The sequence below is a fragment of the Pyrus communis genome, chromosome 6 (genome assembly GCF_041283825.1).
Source record: "Pyrus communis isolate YQ-2024b chromosome 6, ASM4128382v1, whole genome shotgun sequence".
Lineage (NCBI taxonomy): Eukaryota > Viridiplantae > Streptophyta > Magnoliopsida > Rosales > Rosaceae > Pyrus > Pyrus communis.
Window position 1 is genome coordinate 7040718 of NC_142570.1, and position 11883 is coordinate 7052600.

At 39.1% G+C, this 11883-nt stretch overlaps 2 protein-coding genes and 1 long non-coding RNA gene across 4 annotated transcripts; 1 reads left to right on the forward strand and 2 right to left on the reverse strand.

Annotated features, from left to right (window-relative positions):
* Nucleotides 1-2318: 2318 nt before the first annotated feature.
* On the forward strand, nucleotides 2319-3798 carry LOC137710476 (uncharacterized). Its single transcript, XM_068449506.2, has one exon. The coding sequence runs from the start codon at nucleotides 2455-2457 to the stop codon at nucleotides 3310-3312; it is 858 nt and encodes a 285-aa protein (XP_068305607.2). The 5' UTR covers nucleotides 2319-2454; the 3' UTR covers nucleotides 3313-3798.
* Nucleotides 3799-3874: 76 nt separating this feature from the next.
* Nucleotides 3875-6983, reverse strand: LOC148696196 (uncharacterized). The gene is made up of 9 exons (XR_015963804.1): nucleotides 6630-6983; nucleotides 6387-6494; nucleotides 6048-6274; nucleotides 5618-5912; nucleotides 5251-5373; nucleotides 4691-5146; nucleotides 4471-4596; nucleotides 4143-4184; nucleotides 3875-4037 (listed from the first exon to the last, which is right to left on the reverse strand). It is a non-coding gene; the product is annotated as an uncharacterized LOC148696196 (long non-coding RNA).
* Nucleotides 6984-7936: 953 nt separating this feature from the next.
* LOC137710113 (uncharacterized) lies at nucleotides 7937-10082 on the reverse strand. 2 transcript variants are annotated; one of them, XM_088696190.1, is made up of 8 exons: nucleotides 10007-10082; nucleotides 9745-9913; nucleotides 9579-9651; nucleotides 9383-9502; nucleotides 9097-9300; nucleotides 8694-8990; nucleotides 8265-8336; nucleotides 7937-8131 (listed from the first exon to the last, which is right to left on the reverse strand). In XM_088696190.1, exons 4-7 carry the CDS (start codon nucleotides 9414-9416, stop codon nucleotides 8308-8310), a joined length of 564 nt encoding a protein of 187 aa, XP_088552316.1. In that variant the 5' UTR covers nucleotides 9417-9502; nucleotides 9579-9651; nucleotides 9745-9913; nucleotides 10007-10082; the 3' UTR covers nucleotides 7937-8131; nucleotides 8265-8307. The 2 variants fall into 2 exon arrangements, with proteins under 2 accessions (XP_088552316.1, XP_088552315.1); XM_088696189.1 differs by having other exon boundaries at nucleotides 7937-8336.
* Between the last annotated feature and the right edge of the window lie 1801 nt (nucleotides 10083-11883).

Below are 11883 nucleotides of genomic sequence, written 5' to 3' on the forward strand. Positions count from 1 at the left end.
TAAATACATTTAAAACATGTAAGTCACGCGTAGCACGCGGTGATTCAAAAAATGTCTTCTACACGCGTGTGAGCGCATGCATAAAGGCTAGTGATAATTTAATTTGAGCATAAGATGCAACAACAACACATATCAATTTATTCAAAATTATTTTCGACTCTAATACACACGTACATGATCATGCTAGATACAAACATAATCCTCTAAACTACATATTAATGAAATCCTCTTTGCCAACCAAAAGAGGGTGAAAAAACATCTTTATCTTCTATTATAAACTAAAATAATGGATAATAAAGTAATTTTGCACAAACTAAATTTTATATTTTTTAAAAGTATCACCTACAGGTGATCTTAACCAATCTCTAATTTTAAAAATAAAAATAAAAACAAAAACTTATCGAGCATCTTCACTTTCTCTCTCTCTCCCTCTCTCCTCATTTTGAAAACAAAAATAAAAAAAATTATCCACACACAAAAAGTATGAAAGCATATGCTAATGTCTTTTAATTTAAGTGAACTAATAACACTATCTTAAGAATATAGAAATGCCACACAGTGCTACCATCAAATTGAAATTAAAATAAAATAAAATTCCAATCGCAAGTGTCATGTATCGAAATTCGAATCTGCAAGAAAACTCATTTACCTTTAATAGGATAATTCCATTTTTTTTTATATTAGAGATGGCCATAGACAACAAAACAAAACGTATGACAAGGCATTGAGAGCATGACATTGTATCCGTAAACAAATATAAAGAACTAACTAGTGTTATTAAAAGTGGAGTGAACGAAAACAAAAAAAGCAGGTTGTGCAATGTCGATTTTTAATTGGTTTATTAATAAAACAAAATACCATTAACGTCGTACTTAATCATAAGAAATACAAGATCGAAATGTCCCAAATACCCCTAGTAAATTCCCTCCCTATAGTGCTTTTCGCTCTCTCCCCTCTCTCTCCTTCCACTTACCAAAAAAAGCAGGTTGTGCAATGTTGATTTTTAATTGGTTTATTAATAAAACAAAATATTATTAACGTCGTACCCAATCATAAGAAATACGAGATCGAAATGTCGCAAATACCCCTAGTAAATTCCCTCCCTATAGTGCTTTTGGCCCTCTCTCCCCCCTCTCTCCTTCCACTTACCAAAAAAAGCAGGTCGTGCAATGTCGATTTTTAATTGGCCTCATGATTCGGCTCGACGCCGATGGCAATCCCTCTTTCAATTTTTCTAGCCTTCCTCCTTTATATTCTCATTAATTGTTGCTTATTTATTTTTGTTTTAGTATTTCCGTCAATAAGTGTTTTCGTAATGTGGTTATTTGTGAGTTTTTCTTCATGAATATTTTAATATTGTGTTGGTAAGTTATTGGCTGCTCTTGAGATTACTTTGTTGAAAGCGATCATTGTTGATGGTGTTGCGCATAAAAGTCATGGTAGCATGGACACTAGTTGGTTCATAGTTAGTTCCTTTTTAAAGTCGGTGCTAGTCGTTGTCAAACCGTGAGCTCATGTTCGTTATATTCAAGGCCTTGTGTGTAGAAGTTCATAAAATGGTAATTCGCTAAATGTGGAGTTTCTCTTGCTTTGGAGTGCCATATCAGTGCCCTTAGTTTGTATGTAAGTGATTTCAAGACCTGGATGCGTTCCTTTGCTTATTATCGTGTCTGTCTCGCCCTCAAACCCACTTGTACCGATGATTATTAGTTTCGCCAAGTTAGCCTTTTATGTTTTGTTAAAGTTTCTCTGGGTTGATGATCTATCGAATGTTATCTTGAATTAGCTCTTTGATATTCCTATCAATTCTTAACATTATATAATAAACTGATGTAGATTCGTCTAAAAAAAAAAAATCTCACTAGTAAGTGAAATGGTAATTTATACAAAAAAAATAGTAAGTGAAATGGTAATTTATACAAAAAAAATCTCACTAGTAAGTGAAATGGTAATTTATACAAAAAAAATAGGATAATTACGCTGGTTTAGCCAACTTAACTAAACTCATATGTGACAAGTTAAACTATATATTCAATGATTTTTCATCTAAGAAATGATACTCACTCTTTTTATCCCAATACACACCTATGTACGTTAATTTCGTTTGAAATATCTAATTGTGGTATTTTGGGTATTTCCCGCCCTTTTATCCTCCCTCCCGTCGCATCGACAAGGTAGCGACATACGTATGCAATGATGCATCGAAAACCACAATACAAAGAAACTGGAAGCCAAAAACAACTGCTGACCATTTCTCCAATTATTTTAATCCTCCGACGTTTAAAACAATTAAAGCCTGCAAGACTAGAACGGCGACGTTTTTGTCACCTTGTTATCTGTCGGCTTCTTCGATTCCCGGATTCTTCAGCTATCCTATGAGTATAAATCGACGACCAATCCGTTCTCTGACGGTTTCAATCAGAGACCGAAGCAAAACGACGACGGTTTTAGTAAATGGGTTTGCGCGAACAAAACGACGGCGTACGGAAGAGGAAGAAATCATCGACGAGGGGGCACCACCGGTTCGTGGGGGTGCGGCAGAGGCCGTCCGGGAGGTGGGTCGCGGAGATCAAGGACTCTCTGCAGAAAGTGAGGCTCTGGCTTGGGACTTTTGACACCGCGGAGGACGCGGCTCGTGCCTATGATGATGCTGCCCGAGCACTCCGCGGTGCCAACGCCCGAACCAATTTCGAGCTGCCACAGAGTAATGGGGCCGGCAATGGTGGCGCGGGCGTGGCGGAGAATGTGCCTTTTTCGTTTGAGGCGGTGTGTGGGAATGAGGTGGAAGCTGAGGGGTTGCTGGGTGCACTTAGAGCTAAGTTGCAGGATGGTAAGGTGATAAATCGTGTGCTTCCACAACCACCGCAAGGAAATAGTGGCACTAAAGTGGAGCCGTCTCCGGTTGATCCACGTGGTGCGGTTACTGAATCCGTCAATCCGCGACCGCCCCACATGGAGAATCCAATTGTATTAGATAATCAGTGGCAACTTCAGGTTCACCCAGCACCATCAAACCAAACCATGGTGTGGGCCAACGAGAGCCAAGTAGCATATGAGCAAGTGCAAAATTGGTCCACGTGGCCGAATAACAGTATGCCGTATGTACCAGAACAGTGCTCTATGGAGCTTCCGTTGCCGGCGGTGGGCACGCAGCTTCTGTCACAGATTGATGGTAGTGCTGGTGGTGGTGATGGTGGTGATGGTGGTTGGTGTTCAGATCAGCAGCAGTTTTTGCACTGTGACGGTAGCAATTGGGGAGGAGCTAATGCCAATTGGGATCCTCCTTTTTATGCTTCCTCCGTGCTGGGGTGATGGGATCATATCATATAATTAAAGGAACTTTAAGGAAAAACTTTTGGTAGTGTTTACTTTAATGAAAAATCATATTTTTACACTAAAAGTCAATCCTGATACTATTCACTTTACCCTTTATTTCGTTAAAACTCAAAGTTTTCAAACTATTTTCATTAGTTTTCCTTATAATTAATCTATGTAGTTCTTTGTGTTTTACCATTTTAACCTTACAACCTAAGCTTTGCAGGCTAATCAATTCTTTCATGTATGTGCCCCAATAAATTATGAACCCTAATAGGGTACGCATTTCCTACCGTCATTGATAAGTTACTCACGAAAGTGTGAGATCTTTTGTAGTTTAGCATGACAGTTATCCTTATTGGACAACTCTATCAAATTTCTCTTGTTTACATGTTGCAGTAGTTAGAACTACCTTAAAGAAGATGTAATCGATACTTGTACATTTATATATGGTTTAGTTAATAATTTTTAACATGTATTTAAGCTTGGGATTCTAGCAATTATTTTCATTCGCGTGATTTTTGAATTTGTCAAACTGAATTACCATCATGAAAAGGAATTGTACTGAGAAAAAAGAACTGCAAAATTTGGGATTTGGTCACGTTTCAAAACTTGCTACATCAATTCCATCAAACAAGAAACACCAAAGTAATGCTACTTCGAATTCAATCTTCCTTGTTTCGCCTGCGCGCTTGTGACAACGAAAAAGAAGATGAAGAGCCCTGCAGAATGAAAAGATTGCAGTAAGGTGTGAGCGCAAAATTTGCTTTAGATCGTGCTGGAGAAATGAATAGAGATTAACTGTTCATTAGAAGCATCATCCTCACCGTTGGATCATTTTCGCATTAGATCAGCCACACCCCTTTTACCTGGGGGAAAAGAGCAAAGTGAATGTTAGATACAGAAACATCAATTTCTTTAATGTGAGGTTTAACATTAACAAACTAAACTGTCACTCAACAAAAATTAGCACACGAAAGATGGCAAGATAATGAGAAGGACCGGGATTAAAACCCTATCAAAGCAAGCTTAGGACAAGGCTTTAAGTACTCAAAAGGATAATGCCTCTATGAATCTTAAAGGGAGTAACATAAAAACCTTCAATAATTGAAGGAAAAAAATCGATGGATATAGCTGTTTGTGTGTAGCACTAACCTCTTTGGGGAAAGGGAGTTGTAGACCCACCAGCAGAAATCGTAGTTTGTTCGGTAGTAGCACACAGGAGTCTTGTTTCAACCCGAAAAGTGGCTGAGATGGGAAAGGTGCAGAACAACAAATTGGCTGATCGGGCAAGAAAATAGAGAAAAAAGTTAACCAATGATCATCAATTAAAACCTTTTACGATTAAAAGTAAAAACTAAAAATAAAAACTTACAGCTCCTTGACTAAAACCCATTAGGCTGCTTGTAGCACCAGCAGCAGTGGAGATCCCCAAAGCAAAGCCAGTAGGAGGGTTACTGAATGGCTGAGAAAATGGAGTGGTAAAAGCACCACCAAAAGAGACACGGTGACAAGGTTTGTGAAGGTAGGAGTTTGATTTAGCTGGAGCAGAAATGAATATGCAGAGCTTGACGAACTAAAGAGAGTCAGAGATGAGGTTTGTGACAGTGTAAAAGGACCTGGTTGAAGTACAAGAAATCGCAAAACTCGATGAACTGAATGGCATAGACGTTGTTGTAAAACCTGTATTAGTGAAAGATGGAGCTTTTGGAGTAAACATTGTGGCATTAAAAGGACTCGATGCGTGAGAAAATGTCTGTACAGGATTCAAAGGGGTTTGGCTGTGAGGTAGTAGTGCCAAAGCCACTCCTAACAGCAGGAGCTGAACCACCTGGAAGTCGAAATTATAACATTTTGAACATAGCGTATGTCATTATTGCTGTGAAATGCGGCAAAATTTCCAAGATACTGAAAAGTTAAAACTAGAAACCGTACCTTCATCCCTGCGTTGTTGGCCCCCAAAAATTGGTAGAGTGGCTCCACCGCCTGAAGGCGGTGTGCTGGAAGCACTAAAAGCTGGGATGCAGGTTGAGCCAGATGTAACAGACAACCAGAAACCTACAAAATAAGTTTACTTCATAATCATGATCCAAGTTCATTTTGCAAGGAAAGAATTCAAGCCACTCATAATTGCAGTTTAATACAGCAGATGAAACTAAGTATGCAAGCGAAGTTCAATAATCTCATATGTAAGCAACTGAAATGGTAAATGATTCTGAATAACCATCTTTCACCTCAATCTGAAACAGTTGAGGTCTAGTGGACAGAAAGTGGAGAAATTCAATTTAGTCCACCGGCTTACCAGCAATTGATGACGCACGAGTTGATGAAGGGTTGATCAAAACGAGGACCACTTGAAGCATCAAAATTGGGGTGGCTTGAAGTACCAAAGATAGAGCTAGATGAACCCAAAGCCGGGGTGCATGAAACCAAAGCTCCACTAGATATCCCAAATCCAAATGCAGCTCCAGTGCTTCCAAACGTAGGACTTGTTGTCAAACCAAAGAGCGCAAAGCTTGTAGTACCAAAAGCTGGTGTGCTCGCAATGTCAAAGGTCCGGATACATGGCAAACCAAAGGGAACAGACAACCAGAAACCTGCACACTAATTTATGTACTTCAAAAATCAAGATAAAATAAATTTTGCAAGGGAAGAATTCTAGCAAGGTAAACAATCGCATACTTAGAAAGTGACGTTGTACGCAATTTCTAATAACCATCTTTCAGGCTTACCAATAATTGATGATGATGAGCTAGGTGTAGAAGATGCTCCGAAGGAGGCATTGTATTTTTAAAAGTTTGCGCGGATGAAGCACCAGTTGTTGTGGAGACAGGTTCTGTGCCAAATACACAATTCTGACCGCACCTGCAGAGATTGGGAGCAGAAGCATCGTTGTTGTTCCGCTCACGCTCAAAGGCTGATGGGAACAGACTTGGCCTTCTAGATGATTGTACATTAGCTGTTAAGCAATATTCAATGAATTCCCAGCCGCGTATTGGCATGCTAGATGAAAGTTACAGAGAACCGGAAACATTCTTAAGTTACTGAAAAGTTTTAACTAGAATTCATACCTTTATCCTCCCAACGGAGTTCTTCATGACTTTTGTCTTTATATTCTGGGATTTCTGATATTGAATCCAATTTCTCCGCTTCATTATTCCGATGCGATAAAGGAGTTGCTGATACCAGATGAAAATTACAGAAAACAATCATTCACATATGCAACACTTTGAAAATTACTGAATGCAATTAACAAGGAAAACAAAAATCTTGACTCCTGGCTCATATTAAAAGATTGAGATGAGAAAACTTACAGTTAGTCCGACCCGGGAAACGGATTCATGAACATCTTCAGTGCTTGTGGAGATCAAGCTGAAATAAGAATAGAAGAGAAAATTAACAACACTTCCACTCTAGTCCAGTGATCGTCTTTTCATTCGCCCAATTACACATTGGTAATTTTGCAATCGCAACAATTTCAGTAAGAGTAAATTGGATTATTGATTCTTAAACTATGACCGAACTGTAGCTTTGGATCCTAAATAATAATAAGAATCCATCAAAATTGGTATGATGTAGAGCATTGATCCTTGATTTCGATTCGTGGCAAAATTAAGCATATTGACACACACGGATGAAAAATTCTAACAAAGTAAGGACTGAGGCTCCACGTTTTGTCAAATTCGGATACCAGTTTTATTGAATATTTAATTCAAGAACCAATGCTACGATTAGGTCCTAATGCTTCAATAATCTCTTTCAGTGAATCAATATTGAGAGAAATCACTTAGATACGAGTTTAATTATCAAAGAAAACAATTAATTAACACATTATGATCTGATAAACACAGAAGAACCATAAACGTTAGGGTTTTGCAAAGTATCTAATCGGAGTGAGTGAGTGAAATTGAGAGAGAGAGAGAGAGAGAGAGAGAGAGAGAGAGAGAGAGGGGGGGGGAGGTTTTAAGTTTGCGTGTGTTGCACGAAAGAAGGGGCGGAGCGCGGGAGGCTTACGTCAGTATTTGCAATAATAGGCATAGCGTTCAAATTAGGTCCGTATAGAAGAAATATATTCACAAATTATAATATTAATATTTTGTTAATTATTTTAAATGTATGGAAAAATATTTTAGATGTATGGAAAATTCAAATAAAAATAAAAGAGGTACGAAGAAATATATATATTTATATACAAAATGTCCTCGTCTAGTTTCAATCAGTAGTTAAGGCAGCCCCAGAAGACCTTTGTTTTTAGGGTTTAGGCTTTTGCTATCCTCATTTTTATCAAACAATTGGACTAAAGTTTTTCTCCTTGTTCATGTGTTATTGCAGTAGTTAGGGACAATTTTTTTAATTTTGAATGTAAGTGATATTCCTTCTATAAACCACAGTACTAAGGGGAGGGGAGATGGTTTGAATTTGGGACATGATAAATTGAAGAGGAATTGTCCTAATCACTACGGCAATTTACCACTTGCATAGTGAGTGACAATCTTAAAGATGTAATCAATATTTGGAAATTTATATAGGTCTTGTTAATCATTTGTTAAGATGAATTAATCCTTGGTTGCCAGAACTTTATTTCTTTTCAATGATTCTTTATTATGTCAAAGCTCATAACAACCTGAACAGAAATTGTATTGAAAGAAAAAGAACTGCAAATTTGCCATTTGGTTTTGGTCACAATTCCAAACTAGTTACATCAATTCTATTAAACAAACAAAACACCCAAGTAATGCTACTTGTAGGATGTAGATTTTGCTAGACTTGTTTCTTCTTCGAATTCAATCCTCGTTTGCTTGCTTTGCCTGCGCGCCTTTCACCATGAAAAGGAAGACGAGGAACCGTGCAAAAGGAAAAATATTGCAATAAGATGTGTGAGCACAGATTCGCATTAGATCGTGCTGAAAAACGATGTAAGAGTTCATTAGATGCATCATCATCCTCACCTTTCGATCATTTTCCTCACGACTATGCATGCTTGAATTTCTTTCAATGATCACTTGCAGCCTCCTCATTTCCTGGCAGAAAACAACGACAAAGTGAGTTCCACATTCAGTAACATCCCATTTTCGTTAATGTGAGGTTTAACACACTGAACTATCACTCAATAGACATTAACACGAAAACTAAGTTAGATTGATGCTAAGATAATGAGGACGGGATCAAAAACCTATCAAACTTAGGGCAAGACGGGTGTATTGAGGAACTTTTACTGCACAGATGTATAATGCCTCCATGAATCTTTAGGGAGTAAAAAAAAACCTTCGATTGAAGAAAAAATTGATACAGCTGTTTGTATGTGGCACTAACCTCTAGTGGAAGGGGTGTTGTAGACCCACTAGAGGAAGTCGTAGTTTGTACGGCATTAGGAGTACCTGTTTGTGCAACAGACGGCATGCAACCTAATAGGCCATGATTACATGTCGAAGTTGTTGCTGGAGCTGGAGAAGGAAATGCAAATGTAGATGCGGGTCCAGTTGATGATGAAGATGCATAAAGATTGGGTGTAGATGAGGCTCCAAAGACCGCAGCAGTAATGGATGGATTTTGTGGAGCAGATATATTAGATACAGTAGAGGTATTGGACAGACTCAAAGATGTTTGAGCAAATGTCGGTGCAGGTTTCTTGGTAAGCAAGGTAAAGTGAGTCACACCACCAAGAGCCGGTCCACCTGAAATTTAAGATGGGAAATTAATCATACGTAGAACATAGTAAAGGCCATCATTCCTCACAATAAATTCTTATGCGTTATCCAAAGTTTATAAAAAAAAATTTACCTTTATCCCCCAATTGATAATTCTGCCATCTCATTTCCTCGTGAGATCTGTCTCCATAAATTGGCATTGACGATATTGAGTGGAATTTTTCATCCGGTTCACCATAAGCAGTGTTTGTTACAGTTGTAGGTACTCCACTTCCCTGATGCCGACGCTCAGAAACTGGCTTCCCCAGAGCAGTGTTTCCAGTTGTTGATTGAGCTCCTGCATCATAAAGTATAAGAATATGATACAGATAGAATGAAACAAAACACAACGACCTTCACAAATAAAACAAAATACTCACCACATGAAGCGCATAACTGGCAGCAACCGGACATATAACTTAATTGACCAAACGCAGGGATTGTTGAAAAGCTTTCAAACCCATTCTGTCCAAGAATTCCGGTCGAACCACCTGTGTTGCCTACAAAGCCAAAGACAACAATTGATGAAATCAGTACCAACGGCTATAACCATTCAAAATGCATAAAACATGTTACCTTGCGGAGTTTGACTAACAATGTTGAAGACTGAACCACTACTCTGAAGAGGCTGAGATGACACGAACAAAGGCTGCACAGAAAACAGAAATAGGGCAAAAAGTTAGCCAAAACCATCAATTAAAATCTGTTCAATTAAAAATATATGGGAGAAAAAGAAACTTACAGTAGCCTGACCAAAAGCAATTGGGTTGCTTGTAGAACTAGCCGCAGAGGAGCTCCAGAAGCAATTGGGTTGCTTGAAGATGGTTGAAGAAGTGATGGTGCAGGATGCAAAGGATTCGGCTGTGAGGTAGAAATGTCAATGGTACTCCCACCGGCAGGAAATTGAACACCTGGAAGAAAAAGTTATAACGGATTACTTAGTAAACTTTGACAAATGCGGAAAAAATTCCGAGTTACTGAAAATTTTGAACTAGAAAGCATACCTTTCCCCAATTTATAATCTTCCACACGGAGTTCTTCGTGACTTTTGTCTTTATATTCTGGCATTGCAGATATTGATGTTGTGCCTTGGCCCGTTCGTTAGTGCGGAACCGAGATTCAGATTACAACCTCACCAAAAATCACACACAGTTGAACAAAATAAAATACAAGAAATAAAGACACAGAAAAATTTACGAGGTTCGGCAAAAACCTGCCTACGTCCTCGGAGAGATATTGCTCTTCATTATGAGAAAAACAGTACAAGTTACACATGAGTTAAATCGACATAACCCAATCCCATATCCCTTGTACACCCACTCACAGAATTTTCCCAAGAGCCTCACTCTACCCCAAGAGTTATTTTACAAGAGATCTTTCACTCTAGCTCTCTTGATTTCTCTCACCCGTGCCCATGGTAGAGCCAAATGCTCACACCATCTCTTTGGATGCTCTCACAAAAGGAATGCTCAAAAACAAATGGTGCCCTTCCTTATTTTTCTCTCATCTCTCGACTGCACCCTTCATTCCCTTTAAAAACAACCAAATACAAATAAAATAATAAGGCTACTTGCTAGCCTTTTCCTTTTCTCCTCAAAACAAGGAAAGCAACAATGATTTTGTCCACCTTATTATTTTATTAGCCGAAAGTGGATGTGAGTTGGCCACTTGGCCACATATTCCAACAATCTCCACCTTGGCCAAGTTCCAAAATCCATTGGCCTTACGTACCAGCATGCACACTCTGAATCAACCTCGTTGGTCCTGTTCCGATTCAGTCACTGCCAATGCATGTGCAGCTGCTGCAAGCAAAAAAAACATTTAGCTTCAGACAGGATCTCGACACATCCTCGTCTCCTCCAGCAGGTTTTCCTCCTCTTCATTGTCTGCAACTTGGAAACTTGTCAGTGCACCCATTTCCAGCAACACCCGTCGAGCTAGACAAACATTCCTCACACTTCTCATTCTTCAGGACCATCTCATCACTTGTGAATCCCATAGCTCCACCTGCTGCAAAACCCCTGCAACACTTGAGACTATACATCACCCGGAGATGTGTTGCTTCGAGTACCTAGAGGGCATACTCGAAGTCTTCCGCCACAAAATTGCTGCTACCTGGACCAAGATCATCCTTTCTTTTTCTCAAAGGACAATTTATCTTTTTATGCCCGAATTCTTTGCAGTCATAGCATTGTGGTCCCTTGCCTTTGGAGCTTGATTTGAACCTGCTGTCTCTCTCAAATCCTCCTCCCAATGGTCATCTGTCATTTCTTTAGGCTTCCCATCTTTTCCCTTCAAAGCTCTAACCAAGCCTTGTTGAGTCAAGACATCCTTTACTCTCATCTGCCAGAGAGTAAAACTGCCCTTCCCATTAAACTTCTCAACTGAAAACGACATGTTTGTAGTCATCATGGTGAATAATAAATCTGAACCTTCAATGAACCAAAGCTTCCAACAAAGCTCTGATACCAATTGTTGTGCCTTGGCCCGTTCGTTAGTGCGGAACCGAGATTCAGATTACAACCTCACCAAAAATCACACACAGTTGAACAAAATAAAATACAAGAAATAAAGACACAGAGAAATTTACGAGGTTCGGCAAAAACCTGCCTACGTCCTCGGAGAGATATTGCTCTTCACTATGAGAAAAACAGTAAAAGTTACACATGAGTTAAATCGACATAACCCAATCCCATATCCCTTGTACACCCACTCACAGAATTTTCCCAAGAGCCTCACTCTACCCCAAGAGTTCTTTCACAAGAGATCTTTCACTCTAGCTCTCTTGATTTCTCTCACCCGTGCCCATGGTAGAGCCAAATGCTCACACCATCTCTTTGGATGCTCTCACAAAAGGAATGCTCAAAAACAAATGGTGCCC